The 23,190-nt window shown below is 34.6% G+C and overlaps 1 protein-coding gene across 1 annotated transcript; it reads left to right on the top strand.

Moving 5' to 3' along the window:
• The first annotated feature begins 3,149 nt into the window (after positions 1-3,149).
• Positions 3,150-4,934, top strand: LOC139888338 (uncharacterized). The gene has a single exon (XM_071871347.1). It carries the CDS (start codon positions 3,150-3,152, stop codon positions 4,932-4,934), a length of 1,785 nt encoding a protein of 594 aa, XP_071727448.1.
• The last annotated feature ends 18,256 nt before the right edge of the window (positions 4,935-23,190 follow it).

Here is a 23,190-nt window from a genome sequence, read left to right as displayed (position 1 = left end):
ACAATTCGTCGAAGAACCAATCGAAATCATGGACCGTGAAGTTAAACAGCTCAAGCAGAGCAACATACCGATCGTTAAGGTTCGTTGGAATGCTCGAAGAGGTCCCGAGTTTACGTGGGAACGGGAGGATCAGATGAAACAAAAGTATCCACACTTGTTTCTCGATGACGCAAAATAGGTACAATTTTAAAATTTCGGGACGAAATTTATTTAACGGGGAGGTAATGTAACGACCCGCACTTTTTCGATCGTTCTATACTTATAAGATTAATATTTACATAAATTAAACCTTACCAACATGATAAGCAATCCAAATTGTCGAGACTTATGTTTTTCGAAAAGAGTTTTACACAACGTTTGACCGTCTAGTTTGACCGATGATATCACGAACTATACAATATATGATAATTATACGTTTGTGTATATATATGTATATATACATATTTAACATGACCTAAGAATGTTTTAATATCTCATTTTGTATTAATAACAATAAGTTATAAGTATATTTTGAAACTACTAACTTAAGTTTTCAAAACGATAACCATACGTAACGTTATTTGACTTAAATACTTATGACCTATAATGTTTATACATATATCGTATAAGTAATGTATTTAATCACTTTTAAAGACTTAAATACATAAAACAATATAAGTATATTTACAAAAGATAGCTATATTTGAATCCTCGTTCCGTTTTCTCAAAGATTTCTATACGTATACCTAGGGTATATGTACCCGTATCATACGCAGCTTTTAGATGTATTTACTATTGGTATATACCAATAAAAATCTGCTCCTTAGCAGCCTTAAATGATTAAGAAACATGTGGAACCAACCATTTGTCAAGTAGCATGAATTATTTAGCAAGAAAACAAAGTTAGGTATCTTTTTTTTCCTTTATAACCTAAAAACGTTTTTATGCATGCACACCATTTCTTCACCCCATTTTCTCATACTTACACTTCCATTTCTCTCTCAAAATACTCTTAACTTCATACTTGATCATCTCCAAGCATTTTCCCCATCATTTAGCTTCAAAAACAACACTTAAACCTCATAAGAAAACCTTACAAAAACACTTCAAGAAATCCTTCTAAGAACACCAACTTACTTCCAATCTTTCATCCACTTCCATCACCCTTTTGGTTCTAGGTTCTTACTCCTCTTTTACAACAACCTTGTCCAAGGAACTTGAGGTAGAATCTATGTTCATAACCTTATTCGATTCATATATATATAGCTATCTTATTTTGTGGTAAAAAATTTTAACAACAAGAACATAGTTTGAATGTTTTCAAACTTGTTTGCAAACTAAATAGATCCTTCTAACTTAACTTTTAAAATATTCCAAGACCTGTAATATAACTTAAATATATGCTAATTTAACAAGGTATAACTTGGTTTTTCAAAGATTATCTTAAAAACTGTTTTTACGACGTCGGAGTGCCACCGGGGGCTGTTTTGGGTTGGATAATTAAAAACCATCTTAAACTTTGAATTGGAGGTTTATTTTCTGGAAAAATGATTTTTACTATGAATATGATAACACATAAAAATTTCATGATTTAACTCAAAGTATAAGTATTTTTAGAAAAATAATCATTTAAGGTTGTTTACATGATGGAAAATGATTAACTTCATAAGTTTCACTAAAGTTTGACCTATGCCGTGTGATTTTGAATACAAACTAAGGTATTTACAGTTCATAGTCTTAAAGAGGGACTCGATCCAAGGAGATGGCAAGTTGAATCAACGAAAACGGAGTTGTAACGAAGAAACTATGACCGAAACAAAATCGGATATCCAAGACTAGTTTAGCCACGAAAATAATTGGGAAAAATTAAATAAATCACATATTTTTAAGTTAACATGATATTTTATATATATGTACTTATAATTCAATTTTATATGGTTCAGGATCACCCGTAAACAACACGAGAAGATTAATCATAAGATCCCATGATTGTACGCAACACGTCATTTGACAACACCGGTACTTTATGTACGCAACACGTCATTTGACAACACCGGTACCGTGGGTCAAGATTAATCTCGACCAATACATATACGATGGGGTTTTATTTATTTCGTTGGGGGTTTTATTTATTTCATTGCGGGTATATTAAACATCTAAAAATGAACCATTAAAATTGAATTACTAACAACGAACTGCTAACTACGGACTAAGGAATTATTCAAAGTATTAAAAGTATAACAAGTATATATATGTGACGTTTGTTTAAAAAGAAAAGGTATTGATATATTATATATGGATAGGTTCGTGATATCAACCGGAGACCAAGTCAAATTATATATATATCTTCAAGACGAAAGTGAGTATATAGTCCCACTTTTAAACTCTAAATATTTCGGGATGAGAATACATGTATTTTATGTTTTACGATATGGACACAAGTAACTGAAAAATATATTCTACGTTGAGTTGTACCACTGGCATACTTCCCTGTAGCTTGGTAACTATTATTTACTGCGGTATTGTAAACGCGAATCCTGTTGATAGATCTATCGGGCCTGACAACCCCAACCGGACTGGACGACCAGTATTCAACGGTTGCACAGTACTTCGTTTCATGACTACACTTGGTACGGTGTAGTAAGATTTCATAATAAAGGGAATATGCGACGTGATTAAATGTTAAGTATGGTTACCAAGTGCTCAACCACTTAGAATATTTTTATTAAAATGTTTATATATGAAATCTTGTGGTCTATATTTATATCGCTGCCGGCATTAAACCTATATCTCACCAACTTTATGTTGACGTTTTAAACATGTCTATTCTCAGGTGATAATTAGAAGCTTCCGCTGCATCATGTTGAATCTAAGCAGGATCTTGCGTACGCATATTTGTGTCAAAAATAAGACTGCATATCCAAGAACTTGTGTTGTAAAATATGCTAGAAATCGGGTTGTTATTATCATTTGTAAAGTTTGTAAGTCGAAGATTATCGCTAAACGATAATCATCTTTATTTTGTCCAAAGCTTGTATCAAAAATAAGGATCATGGTTTGTAATGTATAATATATGCAGTTTTTCTTTAAAAAAATGTCGCATATAGAGGTCAATACCTCGCAATGAAATCATACGTTATCTAACACGTTCTTATGGTTAAGGACGGGTTATGACAAGCTTGAAGATCAATATCAATCTGAATAGTCAGAACTACGCTTTATGGTCCCGTATGATGAAAGTGGCAATAGGAGTAGAATCAAAAGGCCTCCTAAACCACTTGACCTCAAACGGACCAGAAACTGATGAACCAAGCTATAACCAATGGGAACAGGAAGATCTTGTGGTCTTTTCCTGGTTAATTCAAAACATTGATCCAAATCTCGCAAGTGACTTGACATCGTTTCCAACTGCCAAGTCATTGTGGGATGCTCTCATCACCACTTACAGTAGTGGTCAGGACAAATTGCAAACATACGATTTATATGTAAAAGCCATTAAGATGGAACAATCCAATATGACTCTTGAAGAGTTATGGATCAAAATGCAAGGTATATGGGGGGAACTCGAAAGACGAGATCCAAACCCCATGGACAATACATCTGATATTGCCAAATATAACAAAATCAGGGCTGAGCATAAGCTTTTTCAATTTTTAAATGCATTAGATCGAAAACATGATACTATCAAAAGAGAAATGCTTCGATTAAACCCTCTACCAACGGCAGAGGAAGCATATGCTTCTGTAAGAAAAGAAGCAGCACATCAGCAAATTTTAGGGCTCAACAACAACGAACCTTCGACCAATCAAGGAATTGCAACTGGATTAGCTGCAATTGATGGCAAAGGCTCATCATCTCGCCCACCGTTTCAATCATCACAACAGAACCGTACCAGTTATCAACCCAGAGTCGATAAATCAAAGCTAAAATGCACAAGGTGTGGGAAATCGAGGCACACAATTGAGCAGTGTTTCGAAATCAAGGGTTACCCAGAATGGTGGATGAAGCAGAACAAAGGCAAAGCGTCAATGGCGGCCGATGAAATCACCACCACTACCGATAAAAGCTTCGGTGGTGTCGCTACCTCCTCAAAACCCACTGGTATAAAACTTAATCTCTTTACTTCCCCTTTTACAGATATAGGTAATATAAAAACTAGGGTTTGCAAATATAAAAATGGGTCTGGGGAAAGTGAAATTGGGAGAGAGGAATATGGGGATGATAAACTTGATTGGGATGTGGAGAATAAACTGGTTCACGAGGAAAAAGGGTACAGTAACCGAATGGGTGGGGTATTTCGGTTTAAAGGTAACCAAAGACCTAAAAATAATGGGAAGCCTACTAAAAATATGGGGTGGACTGATTTTAAGGATAAAAGCCCAATACATGAATCTAAAAGATTTACAAACAGGCCAGCCTGTTTATATTCGAAAATTGGGCCTAAAAACATAAATATAAATAAACCTAAATATAATAAACCCGAGGTTAGTGTTTTGTGTCAAAACAAATACTCCGTCTTGTCTAAAATACAAAAAGAGTCTTCTGAAGCGAATAGTGTCTCAAATAATTTTAAACCTAAATCCTGGATATTTGATTGCGGGGCAACGGACACTATGACATTTGACGAAAAAGATATCATTTTTAAAACAAAACCTAAAAAAAACTGGATTCAAACGGCCAACGGTGAAATTGTTAAAGTTAAAAGCGGTGGTACTATTGAAATATCACCGACGATTAAAATACCTAATTGTCTATATGTTCCAGCTTTATCTCATAAGCTGTTATCGGTAAGCCATGTTACAAAAGAATTAAACTGTAAAGTCCTAATGTATCCGACTTTCTGCATCTTGCAGGACATCCGGACGGGACTGTTGATTGGGCGTGGCACTGAAAAAGGGGGGTTATACTATGTTGACGAAGTTTCTCAACAAGGTACCGTGTCACTTGCTCACTGAACACCTACAAGGGAAGCTTGGTTATGGCATAGGAGATTGGGTCACCCGTCAGCCGGATATTTACATGCTTTATTTCCTAGTTTATTTCCGTCAAATGTTGTTTTAAATTGTGAAACTTGTATTTTGGCTAAAAGCCATCGGAGTACTTTTAAATCTAGTAATACTAGAAAAGATGTACCGTTTGCCTTAATTCATTCTGATGTGTGGGGTCCAGCTCCTGTTAATGGGGGAAAAATTATCGATATTTTGTTCTCTTTATTGATGACCATACAAGAATGACATGGATTTATTTCTTAACTCACAAATCTGAAGTTTTCGAAAAGTTTTCCCACTTTTATAAGATGGTGCAAACACAATTTAACAAAAACATCCAAATTTTAAGATCTGATAATGGGGGTGAATTTGTCAATAATTCAATGAAACAATTTTGCGAAAATAATGGGATTATTCACCAAACATCTTGTGCTCATACTCCCGAACAAAATGGAGTAGCCGAACGCAAGAATCGACTACTCTTAGAAATGACAAGAGCACTACTCATTGAATCTAAGGTTCCGAAAAGTTTTTGGCCCGAAGCTCTTGCTTCCGCTACCTATCTTATTAACCGTTTACCTACTAAAGTTTTGGGCACGAAAACCCCTAAAGATACGCTTTCCCAGTTTCATACCCTTCCGACTTCATTTAGCCTCGAACCTCGAATATTTGGATGCTCTGTCTTTGTCCACATACCAAAACATGAGCGTTCCAAACTTGATCCGTGTGCGGAGAAATGTGTCATGGTAGGCTATGGAATAAACCAAAAAGGATATCGGTGTTATAATCCTAAGAGACGTCACGTATTTACTACAATGAATTGTGATTTTATTGAGACTGAATATTTTTATAATACCCAACTCACGAGTGAGGGGGAGAAAGAAGAAATTGACACTCTAAGTTGGGTACAATGGATACCGAGACATGATGATATACAACCACTAATACCAAATTCCGATAATACCCAAACATCAACGCTATCAACGCCAAACCAAGACTCACCCAACCCACCAAATCACGGTGCACCAAATCTTGATTTACCAGATACTATGCCACAAGTTTCTGAATCCACTGACACCTCTTCAAACGGTGAACATCCTGTTCAAGAAGAACAACACAGCCCAACTACCGACACCACACATTCCGCAACCAACAATGCCCCAAATTCCAATGAAAACACAGAAAAATATGTTTTACCACAAAGAGCCAACAAGGGTGTACCACCCAAAAGATACTCTCCAAATAGAGAAGCCCAAAGGTCGAGGTATCCTATTGCTAATATTGCACAAGGAAACTTGTCAAGAGAAGCACAAAGATTCAAAGATGCATTATATTCTGAAGAAATTCCAACTACCATTGACCAAGCAATGAAATCCGAAAATTGGAGAAAGGCTATGGAAGAAGAAATAGAAGCACTTAAGAAAAATGACACATGGAAAAAATGTGTTATCCCTGAAGAGAAGAAACTTGTAGGATGTCGATGGGTATTCACAATAAAGCGCAAACCATACGGAACAATTGAAAGATATAAAGCTCGACTGGTTGCAAAAGGGTACACTCAGACATACGGGATTGATTACTCCGAAACCTTCTCACCAGTTGCAAAGATTGATACCATTAGAGTTCTCTTCTCTATCGCTGCAAATGAAGATTGGCCACTTCATCAATTTGATGTAAAGAATGCTTTTCTCCATGGCGAATTAAAAGAGGAAGTCTATATGGAAGCACCACCTGGATTCTCCACCAACTTTAAAAACAGGGAAGTTTGTCGACTTAAAAAGGCTTTATATGGGCTAAAACAATCACCACGGGCTTGGTTTGGGAGATTTACTCTATTCATGAAAAAATATGATTTTAAACAAAGCAACTCGGATCATACTCTCTTTTTTAAACGAAAAGGAAATTTAATTACATGCTTAATCATTTATGTTGATGATATGATAATAACAGGAAATGATAAAGAGAAAATTTCTAAATTAAAAATGAACTTATTTAGAGAATTTGAAATGAAAGATTTGGGCAGACTTAAGTATTTTTTGGGGATTGAGGTATTACGATCCCAACATGAAATATTTATCTGTCAAAAGAAGTATGTTCTTGATTTTCTTGCAGAAACAGGTATGATTGATTGTAAACCAGCTGATACTCCAATGATTCCAAATCAGAAGCTGTATATGGAAGATGAAGCTGATCTTGCTGACAAAGGGCAATACCAAAGGATGGTGGGAAAACTCATCTATCTTGCTCACACTCGGCCTGATATAGCACATGCAGTTGGAGTTGTGAGTCAGTTTATGCATCAACCACAAGTTCACCATATGGAAGCTGTCATGAGAATCATCAGATACTTGAAGAAGACATCAGATCATGGAGTTGTTTTTAAAGGACATGGACACCTAAAGACTCAAATATATACAGATGCAAGTTGGGCAGGAGAAAAAGGGGATAGAAGATCTACATCCGGATTCTTCTCACTTGTTGGGGGTAATCTAGTGGCATGGAGGAGTAAGAAACAAAAGGTTGTCTCACTTTCAAGTGCCGAATCAGAATTTAGAGGAATCGCAAAAGGAGTAGTCGAAGCCTTATGGATCAAAAGGTTGCTAACAGAGATCGGTTTTCCACCTCAAGAAGCTATTCAAATCTTCTGTGACAATGAAGCAGCGATTGCCATCTCAGAAAACCCTGTTCAGCATGACCGTACCAAACATGTGGAAATAGATCGACATTTTATCCGTGAAAAATTAGATGGTGAAATTATTTCTCTCCCATCCATCAGATCAGAAGACCAATTAGCTGATATCCTCACCAAATCCGTCAATGGAAGATTATTCAGTGAAGTTCTTAGCAAGTTGAATATTGGAAACCCTACTGTTCAACTTGAGGGGGAGTGTTAAAGTGCAGCATCATCAAAAGAGGCAACAAAGTCAAATAACCATATTTGGTTATTTGACTTATTGGGATCAGATTCTAGCTTCATCATTTCCCACTTTAAAGTCACAAGGGTCAAATAAATGCCAAGAATAACAGCTCAAAAGCTTGCATATTGGGGGTCCCAAGAGCATAATTGGTTTATACCAACTTGGAGCCTACCCACTTGAGGATTTAGCCGTTATGTGTTGTGTGTATATAACACTTAATAGTATGGAGCTAGAAATCAATTCAAGCTTGTATCAAATAATCATCTAATCAATACAAACGATCAATTTCTTATTTTAACAGTATTCGCTATCTTAAATCACTCGTTCGCCACTCGAAATACCCCAATGTCGCCACACGAACATCTGTCGTTCAGTTTTTATAAAACATGGCGAGTTTCAAGAAGCAGTACATGCGTATGCTCGTGTACATAGGTCCGGGATGTTACCATGCTCATCTACTGTAGTGTCTGCAATACAAGCGTGTACGAGGATACGTAATCGGATTGGTGGGATTGTGATACACGGTCATGTGCATGGGTACGGATTATGTGGGGATGTTCATGTGGGAACTGCTCTCATTGGGTTTTATTCGAAGATTACTGATGTGGACGCAGAACAGAAGGTGTTCGATGAAATGTCTGAAAGAAATGCGGTTTCTCGTATGATAGATGAGTTTTTAGAATCAGGGAATTTGATCATGGCTGAACAGTTGTTTTCTGTGATGGGAGATAAAGATGTAGCTTGTTGTAATTCTATGGTTTCGTGGTATACGAGAACGGGAGATATGGAGAAGGCGATTGCTACGTTTGGGCCGATGCTAGTTAGAACTTCACCTTCGTGGACTGCGATGATTACTGGTTACGTTGATTCTGGGAACATGGAAATCGCTCGCAACTTTTATGACGTGATGCCTGAGCAAGATGTTGTTTCGTGTATGAAAATGATCGATGGATACTCGAAAAAAGGAGCTGTTGAATCTGCTCGTGAAATATTTAACGAAATGGATGAGAAAGATCATTTGTTGTATGATGCCATGATCACTTGCTATGCTCAAAATGACCGGTTAAAAGATGCACTCCAACTGTTTGATGAAATGATTTAACTAAAGGTAAACATTCGACCCGATAATAAGACTTTAGCTACTATTGTATCAATTTGTTCTCAATGGGGAAATTTAAGTTTTGGGTTATGGATTCACGAGACGTTGATGAAGCAAATGGGTATAACAATGAATGATCAATTGGGTACAGCGTTAATCGAGTTGTATGCAAAATGTGGACGCGTTGATAAAGCGTATGGTTTGTTTTATGGATTGAAAAAGAAAGATGTAGGCGTGTATACAATGATGATATTGGCGTGTAGTAGGAACGGATGGAAGCATGATGCGGTCAAGTTGTTTGAGGAGATGTTGGAGGCTAATATCTGCCCGAATTTGGTGACGTTTTCAGGGCTATTAAGTGCATTGAACCATGTGGGATGGACTGAAGCAAGTTACCCAAGGTCCTTCAAGCCTTAGTACAGGGTTAGAGAAAGCTGTGATGGTTTTTACTCAAACCAACCCGTTTCCCCTCATGGGTCAAGTTATGATATTTATGCGGGTCGGGTACATCATCTTGAGGACAAAATAAAAGAAAGTCACCAGGGGAGTGGCGTTAACTTATGACTCATCTACAATTCTACCTCTAACAAGGTCATATTGAACACCCAAACTGATAATTTTCAATTTTTTTTGTCTTTCGATTTTCTAACATTTACAGATCAAATATAAGTTAATGCTCAAAATCTCAAATACATGTACTATGTAGCAAATATGTTGTCTTCCATTAAAATTTTTGAAATTTGAAAGTTATATTCTATTCTTCTAATGAATGATAGAAGAATAATGTGATATTGTTTATTGTTATGTTATTGCTGAAGTAAACTAAGAACTTTATTATTCTACTTTTATAAAACGAAATAGATCCACATTTCATAGTATAACCATTATTTTCTTTCTCTTTCTCTTTCTCTATATTCATATACGTAAAACACCACTTCAATAAACTGAGCTTTTTAACGCTTTGGTTCGCCCATTACAAGGTAAGAACTAACACCTTATATCTAGCCATGTGTTCGGTGGCTTGTGAATATCCAGGGTAGGCCAAGTTCAATCCCTGTAAGTTTGAAACTTGGAGCCTCCCTTTAAAAAGATAGCTTAGTTAGTTTTGGAGTAACAGACTACGTGAAATGGGCCGTTTCACTCTTCTTAACAGACCCTATAGTCAGTCGGGGAGAGTATACTCGAACATTGGCTTGCACATATTGTTTTTGAGTTAAAGCATGTGGACCAATATGATGAAAATACATGTATACTTTTAAATTTTATAAACGCATCAGACAGTTATAATGATACTCTTTTACTCCGTATTATATAAAATATTCACATGATAAATATTCATATATTTAATAAAACTTCAAACGATTAAATAATCCTAATACGATCCAGTTACACCATAATAATTGTTAAAATATATAATTCACAAAGTGAGTAAACGATATACCATTTTGAAGTAAACCCTTGTGAACCACATTGTAAACCCTGGTTCGTTTGGCTTCATTATCGTTTGCCCGGATGAAGAATACGTGACTATGCAAACAGTTGATCACCCTCGAGTGGATGACATCCTCGATATTGAACCCTTTTCCAATCGAGCTGAAGGTTTCTTCTGATTCAACTGGATATTAATTTCCGGTCTTTTGGAAAAGTATTACTCGGCAGATAACATTAATAAGATTGCGGCATCTTTTGGAAACGTGTTGCACATTGCACTTTCTTCCTCCGAGCTCAAACAAACCAGAGTTGCACACGTATTTATCGAATCGAATAACCTATAACCCTCTTCGCTTGTCGACGTGGTTAAGGAGGTCAAGAACAACTTCAAATTAGATTCGTTCTTCATTTAAGAGGTTGAAGTATCAGATTCAAGCTTTGTTAGAAAACCTATCCAATGAAAAGTAAACTCATTAACCCAGATACAGCTACACAACTTAACAACAATCACAGAGAAAACCACTTGAATTTTGAAGGTCAAATATATTGTAATATAAGCTACTCAATATTGCAATATCAAGTATAACCTGTTAGAACATACCAGTGGCGATTCTAGGATTAGAACTCAATGGGGCCATAAAAAAATTTTTTAGTACTAATTATATTTCAATGCTATTTTAGTGGTTATTTACTTTAAAAAAAAAACTATAAATTCGAAAAATATATGTGGTCTAAGTAGTTAAATTTAGTGAAGTCCTATACAATTTAAAGGTAAAACTATAAATTCGAAAAATTTATGGGGTCCTGTAATTAAATTTAGTGGTATCCTATAAGATTTATAGAGTATTTTCTACGTAAAATTTTTAAACTAGTGATGTCCCGTGACCCCACGGGTCTCAAAGTAGAGTCGCCACTGGAAGATACACATCACAATCTTGCTTTCATTCTTAGACCACTTCCAACGGGCTCCGCCCTCACTCATTCCTCATCCGCCCTCCCGAGGACTCCATTGGCATTCATGTGTCCTCACCACCTCCCTCATCCGCCCTCCTTTCCTTCTTCCTCATGACATATTGCAGCACGGATATATTTTCTCTTTCCTTATTTTCCAGCATAATTTATTTGTACATTACCATAAATAACTTGTACATTACATATTTAATTAATTTTGTGGGGTATGTAATGGGGAGGAAGTATGTCATGGTTGGTAGTGGTGTGTGATGGGGAGGAAGTGAAAAATAAATGGAGAGAGAAAGCTGATGTGGCGCTGCTGTGGCGGTGTGTCCTAGGGAGGAAGTGCGTCATGGTTGGGAGTGGTCTTACTATTTGTTGGGTCGTACTCAAAATTTTCTCATATACTCAATAATAAATTGTATATAGAGACAACAAAAAACACACTTACATTTTGAACTTCTGCTTGTTTTTACAAACTACGATTACAATGTATTTAAATACTACTACACATATAAAAGACCACTACCATAATCTAGTCCACTAACCTTTTATCTAAATCACTACCCATGTTCCACATGACCAGATAAAAAACAACTAACTATATGATCTTAAAAACTAAGTGTTGTAATGCATATAGCCACACACCCACGTTACCACGTACAACAAATACATACAGAGAGTATTACTATTTTTCGGTAATAAACTAAATGCTTCACTTTCCATAGCATCAGACTCGGGCCACACTTACTAATTATTCGGAATAAACAAATTTTTCTTCTTGGATTTTCATTTGGGCATGTAATTTAGACTTGACTTTGGGCTTTCAAGATTACCCAACACTCACCACTGTAATCTTGAAGCGAACCTGTTTCGATAACGTTCTTCTTTTATTCATAGAAGCCTTTTCTTTCTTTGATTGCATAAGGTTGCAATCAACCATTTCTTTCTTTCTTTCTAGGCACCAGAATCTTAAATCTTCCTGCTATGGATACCAATTTTTAGACCATACACATCACAATTTTACTTCCATTTTTACTATTTGATGAGACATACTCAAAATACTCTTATGTACTCAATAATAAATTGAATATAGAGACAACAACATCACACTAGGACTACATTTTAAACTTCTGCTTGTTTTAACAAACTAAGATTACAATGTATTTAAATACTACTAAACATATAAAAGACCACTACCATGATCTTCTCCACTAACAATTATCGAAATCACTACCCATTATCCACATGATCAAATACTAACTACGTGATCTTAAAAATTAAATGTTGTTATGCATGTAGTCACACACCCACATACTACAAACTAAACTCTTCACTTTCCATAGCATCAGACTCGGGCCACACTTGCAAATTATTCGGACTAAACAAATTCTTGTTCTTGGAATTTTATTTGGGCATGTAATTTGGCCTTGATTTTGGGCTTTCAAGATTACCCAACATAACCATAGAATTGACAATAACATTATTTGCATATAACATGCAAAAACCAACTTATAACTCGAATTGAATTACATAAGACAATGCAAATTTGTTTCACAAATCTCTTAGAGAACCCACCCATTTTGTCAACTTTATGTCAGGGATGTTAAGGTTAATAAGACCACTGCCATCCATTTCATTCTCATCTTCGACCTCACGACCTCACTTAGCCATCGAATCCTCACTTTTAGTTCTCATCTGATTATGTGAGATGTTTGATAATGAAATTGATGGATATACAGATTGGAATTTTAGCTTTAAGATTTATACCTTGATTTATGGTACCGGCGTTTTTAAGTAGTATGTCGTTGATTGTAAGAATTTGGTTCTCATTTAATATACGGAGTAAGTTTGATTAGGTGCTAATGAGACATTAATGTGACACTAAGTCAGTTTTGAGAGAAAGTTTAATAATGATTAACATAGATATAAGGTAAAAAGGTAATAAAAAAAAAGGTAAGCTAGTGTAATAAAAGTTATAATTTTTTTAAAGGCTAATTGTCGGCATCACCTAGAGATGTCTTAACCACCTTCGCGGTCATTTCCCATTTCCCACGCATGCACACGTTTTTTGGGAAGAATCTCAAATCACATTGCAGGAACCCGATCCTTAAATCATCTTGAGGGGCAAGCGGACCTGATTTGAATCTTGAATGGATCCGAGAGAAAACCCCCGGAAGGTCAACCCGAAGCTCCATATTTTAAGCAGACATGGACAAAGGATTGTGAGGGCCTGGTCCCCCAAAACCTTGAGCTAGAAATATATATATATATTGGTAGGATCAAGAGGGAAAGTAGCCAATCGGGGGAAGCAAAAACCTTTTTTTTTTTTTTTCGTTTCAACCTCATGTAGTAAAGAAGAAAATGGAGGAAACTGGTAACGGAAACACCTTCGTCCGGTGTCAGAGCACCTTTACCCTCTCTTATTATTTTCTTCACCACCTTCGAATCATTTATTGTATCAATTACAGGCTTAAATGATAGTAATTCCAAATCAACACGCAACACGGATTTTGGTGGAATAGGAGAATGCATATTAGGTAGTGAAGTAGCAACATCACCGAAGACACATGCATAATGACTTTGTTAATTTTCTACCTTAAACTGCAATGACCATTATCCATGATCTTTATAAAATATTGAAATTCTTACATTGTGGTTGAACAATTAGATCAACTTTCTTTTCTTTGTCATGGTCTTGATTCGATTGTGTAGTGCCAAACAAACACGTCTTGCAACAATTATGCAACTCACCTATGTATTGAAGCTTTCAGACTCGTGATTGTTGAACAAATTTGACCACAATTCTGCAACACCTTGTTCAGCCACGTTGCAAATCTATTTAGTTAAGTCAAAGATGTTAAATTTTGATGCAAAACTTCTTCACCAATAATAACATGCACGATTGTTAAATTTCAATAATTCAAATAACGAAATAGAACTCATGTCCCCTGTTTCCAGTAAAGACATATTTCTCAACTTACATCAGTTATTATTTCCTATAACCTGCAAACACATAGATGGATGCCAAACCGTATTACGAAAAAATAAACATCTTTGTTACGGATATTCTTTAAAATATGAATATATGTGGTCAACTGACTTCTTCAAGGTATACGAATGTTTTCTTTTAATATTTTACAAATTTGTCTCCAAGAGTTCTTCCTCACCAAGAACTGACATCAAAAATGAAATCCTCTCTGCAATGCTTTCAGCATGAAATCCTAATAATTAACCCCAAGTCGTGATTTAAAAACATATACTAACTTATTATAATACTAACTATGTATATGTATGTAGTTAGGGTTCATTAACCCAACTGAAATAAAAATAAAGCATTAGGGTTTGTAGTACCTTGACAACACCATGGTCGTCGGTGATGGACAATTAGTGAAATAAAACCGTATATGAAGTAATTCCTCAAATATCAATTGTAAATTCGCAAATTTTATATAAGAATAATAAACATCGGGTTAAAGATTACAGAAAACGAATGCTCGTGAACTTCGATTTCACCTTTGTTGAATCGATTAATAACATATAATTATCAATGGCGGATCTTCCCATTTGCTGTTCAACGATCTGTATACTTGAGGTTTAATTCGAAGAATATCCGTAGAAGATTGAGTAAATCTGAAAATTTGGCGTAATCGATTTGAGCGTGGCGATTTGTTTGTAATACCCTAAAAATTGGGCTTTTCATACGTGATTTGTTTGAAATAAAGGAAATTGCTTACAGGTGTATGCGGGATTCGTTGTAGAGGCTAAGAAGAGCGGATAGATGATTAGTGGTAGATGGAAAGGGGCCTTCTGGAAGAGGCAAGAGGAAGGTGGATAGGATTTTAATGAGTAGATGAAGTGAAACAGTTTAACAGTGTAGGTAGGGGGTAGGGGGTTGTGGCCAATGTGATTAAAGAAAAAATTACTAAAAAAATTAAGTGATTTACTATATAGATTACTCATATTAATAGTCCACACACAAAAAATACACAGTTTAAAAAAATGTCATAAAAGCACTATACTTTCTGTTTACTTTCCAGTTTTACTCTTACCTTTTTTTTTTCTTTTTTAATTCTATCCACATACATTAAGAGCATAATAGAACTTAAGCTTTTTATTCTTTTCTATTTATGGTAGTGGACTATTAATTTGGAACATTCCAAAAATGGAATACTGGACTATTAATATGGGACGGAGGGAGTAATATATAAATATATGGGCAGGTTCAATGGAGAAGTAACCAATCGGGGGGAAGCGGGGGAAGAAAAAAAAAATTCTTCGTTTTTTTGGAATTTTTTTTCAGGCATCAAGATCACACGAAAATATGAACATTTAAAAAGATACTTCGTGATGAATGTTATTATTTAGGCGGGAAAACGATCGACAAAAATAACATTCAAGATAATATTGATCGTGAAGAATGTTAACCTTCGAACGTTTTTTTTTTTTCATGTTTTTTGAAGTACTTTTTGTCAAAATTTGGCCCGATTTAGAGTTTAGGGTTTTGGGTTTAGTCCCTAAACCTTAAACCCTAAACTCTAAACCGTTCGTGTTAAAAACTCAATCTAAATCCTAAATCTAAACCCTAAATCTATATCCTAAACCCTAATATCTAAGCCCTAATATCTAAGCCCTAATTTTTAAACCCTTAAAATATGCTTGAAAAACACGATAATTGTTATATATTATTTCTTCGAGCGTTTTTCCACCAAAATAAAAACATTTATCACAAAGTGTCTTTTTTAAATGTTCATATTTTCATCCAATCTATAATGTTCGTGAACAAAGTTGTTTCAAAAAACAAAAAAAAAAAATTGTTTCCCCCCGCTACCCCCCAATTGGTTACTTCCCCATTGATCCTATCACTATATATATATATATATATATATATATATATATATATATATATATATATATATATAAGAATGATCCATAGCTAAGCACTAAATGGGGTACAAACTGGATAAGTGAATATGGACCACACATGTCATTTCATACTAAAAAAACGCAGAAGGGTATATTGGTCATTTAATAAAAGTCCAAAAACAACATGGTAACCATCTAAACAGACCCATGACTTTGAAAGATCAAAACAAACATCGGAGATAATATCGTCGCTCCACCAACTCCGTCGTCTAGATCATTCCACCTGCACTCCATCGAAATCGAAACCTGCAAATCATCCTACAATCACCGTTCATTGTCTCCAACAGATGTTTAAGAATAGTTTCTTCTCATCAGTGAAACAAGGATTTGCAGCAATTGGTCTTCGATCCAAAACTCACTTGGTTCTTCCGTGCGTTAACAAAGCTAATTCTGAACTTTCTTCTCATCAGAGAAAGATCTTCAAAGTCGATGATCATATCGGCGTTGGTATTGCCGGACTCACTGCCGACGACCGTGTTTTATCGCGGTATATGAAATCTGAATGTATTAATTATGGTTATTGTTGAGTCCCTAAAATAATTAAAGATTTAATTATGACAAAACAGCAATTATGTACACTAAAATGTTATGTGCAGCTAACATAAGTTTATTCATATATAGACAACATTTGTTGTTGTGTCTAGTGTTCAAGTATGCTGCATCGTCTACCAGCACAAGGTAGATAGTATTCTTTAAACAACACAAAATGTGTTCCCAGCAAATCATCAAGATCAGTGAAACAGTAAAGAAGAACCAGCATGGCTGGCAGCAGCATACAACCAAAATCTATGCTCCATTACAAGCATAGTAGTTTTCTGAGTGGTCTACATCAATTGTACTATTTAACAGAAGTCGAAGACTAAGTTGAACAGAAAAGGACACGTGCCGGCGGCTGACATGTGACCTTACAAGACCACGTGGGAATGCAGAGTTTAACGCATGTGCAGACATGTGTAATACTTTGTCAACGCCTAGGGAACCCAACATTCTATTTGTTTATTCAAATAGTAAACCGAATTGGGGTGTTCCTGCAAATAGCTACCAAAGAGGAAAGAAGAGAGCATGCTCTCTGATGCAGTTGTCCCCACAAGTATAGACATCCTATGTACCAATGGACAATAGATCAATTACATGGATAAAAGGACTACTATAAATAGAAGTATCCACTATTGTAATAGTTAGTGGTGTGGGTTATTTAAATAGAGTCCAAACGTGTAATAACTTTAAGATATTCTCTATAGCTATACTTAGGTGTAAGCCGTAATCAACAAATAGTTTGTTCCGCCTAAGAACAATTGTGATTCTTTGTGATTCATATCAATAAAAAAAAATCTTTGAAAATTACTCTTGACTCATTTAAATTATCTGTTTGAATAATTAACTGCTATATAACTTAAGTTAATTAAAAAGTATTGTATTCACCCCCTACAATACTCCTGTTGTTAATCAAGAGACCAACAACTGCTATCAGAGCCTCAGTCTTAATAATTTCATATCTTAGATCTGAATTCTCTCATGGCTGCATACTCTAACTCAGCTTACTTTGAGAATGGTTCTTTCAATAGACCACCTAAATTTGATGAAGATGAATATGAAACCTGGAAGCTAGGTTCATGTTCCACCTTGAGTCTATTGACCCACTCATGCCTGGCATTGCTACAAATGGTCCATTCATCCATACTGAAACACTTGATAGTGTTCCTGCTATAGCAGATACTCCTGCTATCCATAGCAGAGAAGTTGTTCTTCCCCCATCTAGATGGGTGGATGAGGACAAACGTCGTGTTGGACTTGACCCTAAGATCAAAACCATGATAGCCATAAGTCTACCTAATCATGTGTTCAAACTAATTAAGGGAAAACCAACTGCTAAGGTCATTTTAGACTATCTTGATGTCACCTATGATGGTAAGGATGAAGTTAGGAAAAATAAGATCATTGCTTTTTAAAGAGAATATGAGATGTTCTTTGTCTACAAAAGTGAGACCCTTAAACAAACCTTCATAGGTTTAACTCCTTAGTTGCTGACCTGGATAGTTTTAAAATCAAGTATACTGATTTTGAACAGGTCAACAAATTCATTGACTCATTGCCTGCTAAATGGAAACTTGTCACTGACCCATTAAGAACCAAACAGACCTTAAAGAACTTTGACATGTCATCTCTATATGGTACACTTTGGAACCATGAGAAGGCAGAAGCAAAACTGAAACTTAACTTGAAAGAAAACTTTAAGTCTGCCCCCACCACTTTAAAATCTGTAAAATCAAATGATACTGCTCTTGTTGCTGCTTCTAAAAAGAAAGCTCAAAAGGCTTTACTGGTTCAAAAGTTGATGACAGAAGAAGAGGCAGCTGAAGATGATGAGGGTAGTGGTACTAGGTCTGAGGAAAGCAGTGATGATAGTGATGTTGAAGGGTTTGCTGAAGGTATGACTTTACTGGCTAGGAAATTCAAGAAATTCAACCGTAGTAGGACGAGTAAGCCATACAAAGTGAGCAAGAAACCAAGTGCTAGGTATGACAGTAAATCAGTCAAGGGCCTCATATCTGAGTGTTACAATTGTAGGAAGGTAGGACACTTTGCATCTGAGTGCATGTCCAGAAAACCTTCATCATATGATAATTCTTTTTCAAAAGCTGAAAAGTACAAGAACAAGTACAAAGCTATGAAGGCCCAGATGAAGGAGAACTCAAAGGTTGAGAAGAAGGAGAAGAAACTAGAAAAGGTGCTAGTTGCTGAACATCATGATTGGAATGACACTAGTTTATCTTCATCATCTGATAGTGAAACTGATGAAGATTGTGTTGGTTATATGATAATGCTAAAAACGAACATATATTTCATAGCATTATTCCTCAAGAAAGACAAGCTTTTAGTTGCAATTGTTCTATTTACAAGTGATATTCGTTTAAATAATAAAAGGTGAAGACAAAAGACAGATTCGACGAATTGAAGACGCAAACGACCAAAAAGCTCAAAAGTACAAAAGACAATCAAAAAGGTTCCAATTATTGATAAGAAACGTCTCGAAATCACAAGAGTACAAGATTCAAAACGCAAAGTACAAGATATTAAATTGTACGCGAGGACGTTCGAAAATCCGGAACCGGGACTAGAGTCAACTCTTAACGCTCGACGCAACGGACTAAAAATTACAAGTTAACTATATATATAAATATAATATAATATATAATTAATTATATTAATTATATATATAATATATATATATTATTAAAACCGTCGGCAGCCAGAAACTCCAAGGGTGTGTAATGAAAATACCTCTCCGCGACTCGCGGAGTTTGAAGGGCTTTTTGCCGCGAGTCGCGGAGCCCCAAATTTCATTTCTGGCTATAAATCAACCCGAATTCTGATCAAAATGATACCATTTTTTTCTTCTCATTCATACGAAGTAATATATTTATATTTATAATTTATATTTTAATTTTAATTATAATTCTAATAATAAGGGTATGTTAGCGAATGTTGTAAGGGTGTAAGTCGAAATTCTGTCCGTGTAACGCTACGCTATTTTTAATCATTGTAAGTTATGTTCAACCTTTTTACATTAATGTCTCGTAGCTAAGTTATTATTATGCTTATTTAAAATGAAGTAATCATGATGTTGGGCTAATTACTAAAATTGGGTAATTGGGCTTTGTACCATAATTGGGGTTTGGACAAAAGAACGACACTTGTGGAAACTAGACTATGGGCTATTAATGGGCTTTATATTTGTTTAACTAAATGAAAGTTTGTTAATGTTAATATAAAGATTTACAATTGGGCGTCCCTATAAATTACCATATACACTCGATCGGACACGATGGGCGGGGTATTTATATGTACGAATAATCGTTCATTTAACCGGACACGGGAATGGATTAATAGCCACTAGAATAATCAAAACAGGGGTGAAATTACATTCAAGGGTAATTGGTGTAATTGTTAACAAAGTAGTAAAACCTTGGTTTACACGCAGTCGATAACCTGGTGTATTCATTAAACAAAGTATTAAAACCTTGTTACAATTCGAATCCCCAATTAGTTGGAATATTTATCTTCGGGTATAATAATAATTTGACAAGGACACTTGCAATTTATATTTATGACTGATGGACTGTTATGGACAAAAACCAGACGGACATATTGAATAATCCAGGACAAAGGACAATTAACCCATGGGCATAAAACTAAAATCAACACGTCAAACATCATGATTACGGAAGTTTAAATAAGCATAATTCTTTTATTTCATATTTAATTTCCTTTATTTTATATTTAATTGCACTTCTAATTATCGCACTTTTATTGTTTTTTTATTTTATCGCACTTTTAATTATCGTACTTTTTAATTATCGCAATTTAATTTTATCGCATTTTTATTATTCGCAATTTCATTATCGTTATTTACTTTACGCTTTAATTTAAAGTCTTGTATTTATTTTATATTTTACATTAGGTTTTAACTGCGACTAAAGTTTTAAAATCTACAAACCGGTCATTAAACGGTAAAAACCCCTCTTTATAATAATAATATTACCTATATATATATTTGTATTTTTATAAAAGTAAATTAATATAGCGTTGAGCTTTGTTTAAAGATTTCCCTGTGGAACGAACCGGACTTACTAAAAACTACACTACTGTACGATTAGGTACACTGCCTATAAGTGTTGTAGCAAGGTTTAAGTATATCCATTCTATAAATAAATAAATATCTTGTGTAAAATTGTATCGTATTTAATAGTATTTTTCTAGTAAAATAATAACTATTTTATATACACCTCGCGAAACATCAAGTATTTTTGGCGCCGCTGCCGGGGATTAAGATCTTAAAAGCCGGAAGCGCAACGCTAATAAAAAAAAAAAAGATTTTTATTTACTTTTATTAAAAGTCGTTTTTGTAAAAATTACGTTTTAAATATTCAAAAATATAAAAAGAAAAACAAAAATATAAGTATTTTTAGGATTTTGTTAAATATTTAAGTTTTATAAGTTTCTTTATCTTTATTTTAATTTATAAAAATATAAATTTTATTAAAAATCGTTTATTTAAATTAAAAACAGAAAACAAAAAAAAAAAAAAAAAAATAAAGAAAACGCGTAAAAGTGAAACCTGTCAACTGTTTTTCTGAACCCCGCGACTCGCGGGCTTTTCCTCTTTATTCACCGCAACTCGCGGAGGCCCTCTGACACACGGACAAAACCCTAATCACGGGTTTTAATTTATTATTATTATTATTAATTACTTAATTATTATTATTATTATTAATTTTAGTTTTATTTTTACTTTTTACTTTATATTTATGTATTTTGTTTAATTAGTTTTAATTAAATTGTAAAATTAGTAGTTTTAGTAAAATAAATAACATAAAAATAATATTTTTTATAAAAATTGTACTTTTTACAACTTTTTGTATATTTTTATATTTTGTACCTTTTTAATCGTTGTAGCGTAACTTTTGTATTTTTAGCTCATATTTAATTTTAAACTTAGTTTTTGCTATAGTTATTTTTACTCCTAGATTTTTAGGCTTTGCCGTAGAATTCCTTAAGTGCTTTTTCTTTAGACTAAGATTTAGGTGCTTTAGAATTTTGCGACGCCTTTTTAAGTTTTAGTTTCTTTTTAAGTTATTTCCATTTGGGATTTAGTTTTTCCTGTAAGCTTTAATATTTTTAGACTTTTTACTATGTACCAATTATCATTCCAATTAGTAATTTCAATTTGCGATTATAATTTTAAGTTAGTTGTAGTAATAAGGTTAAATTAGTTAAGTATTTTTAAGTTTTGATAAGTTCCTTTTATTTTTCCGTCACCTTTTATTTTTCAACCATTTTTTTTCTTTTTCGACCTTTTGCGACGAACTCTTTTTCTTTCTTATTTCTCGCCATTCTAGTTTTTAGGACTTAGAATTTTATTCTACTTCTTATCTAAATTTCTTAAAATTACGAAAATTTATTTTAAGTGGTTAAATTGATAGACATCAAAATTTTCTGGTTCGTAGTAATAGTTGGATTTGTACGTGGACCGGGTTATTGGAGCCAAACAGTCCTCAATTATATTGAGACCAAACGAATCCTGCCCCTCTGCTGCATCTTTTGGCTATTCGAAACGTGGGCAAAATCAGAAAAGTCTATTGGTTGGATAACTTATTATAATTTTTCTTTCCTTTTTAAAACTAATAGGATATTCTGTGAATGCACCGAGCAAGACGTTCATCACCTTTTGTACGTTCACCACCTGTAACTCGATCAAGACATCGTTTAACAAATATAACCGCCGTTGATTTTTCTTTAGAATCGTCATCCAGTCGACCAAGTACTTCAGTTCAAATTTCCGATAATCCATTTTTTGAACCCAACTTCACAATTGAGAATCCAGAAAATATTCAGGAACGGTTCGTAGATCCTGAACCATTAAACTTTCCTCCGGAACCACCAATCATTCAAACAGAGATTGTTGAGGAACGAACTATTAAATCAGAACCATCTAGTGATACCGAGTCAACAAATTCAATTATGGAGAATCTGGAACCTTTAAGTATGGAAGACCGAATGAGAGCTAAACGCACTGGCCAAGGTCACGCAATTACTCATCCTGACATTAATGCGCCAGATTATGAAATCAAAGGACAAATTCTACACATGGTGACTAATCAATGCCAATTTAGTGGTGCGCCGAAGGAAGATCCAAATGAACATCTACGTACCTTTAATAGGATCTGCACACTATTTAAAATACGAGAAGTGGAGGATGAACAGATATATCTCATGTTATTTCCCTGGACTTTAAAAGGAGAAGCCAAAGATTGGTTGGAATCGTTACCTGAAGGAGCGATCGATACATGGGATGTTTTAATTGACAAATTTCTTAAACAATTTTTTCCTGCATCTA

Source organism: Rutidosis leptorrhynchoides, chromosome 2 (assembly GCF_046630445.1).
Source record: "Rutidosis leptorrhynchoides isolate AG116_Rl617_1_P2 chromosome 2, CSIRO_AGI_Rlap_v1, whole genome shotgun sequence".
NCBI lineage: Eukaryota > Viridiplantae > Streptophyta > Magnoliopsida > Asterales > Asteraceae > Rutidosis > Rutidosis leptorrhynchoides.
Note: the sequence above shows the minus strand (reverse complement) of the source record. Positions and strands in the feature narration are given on the sequence as shown.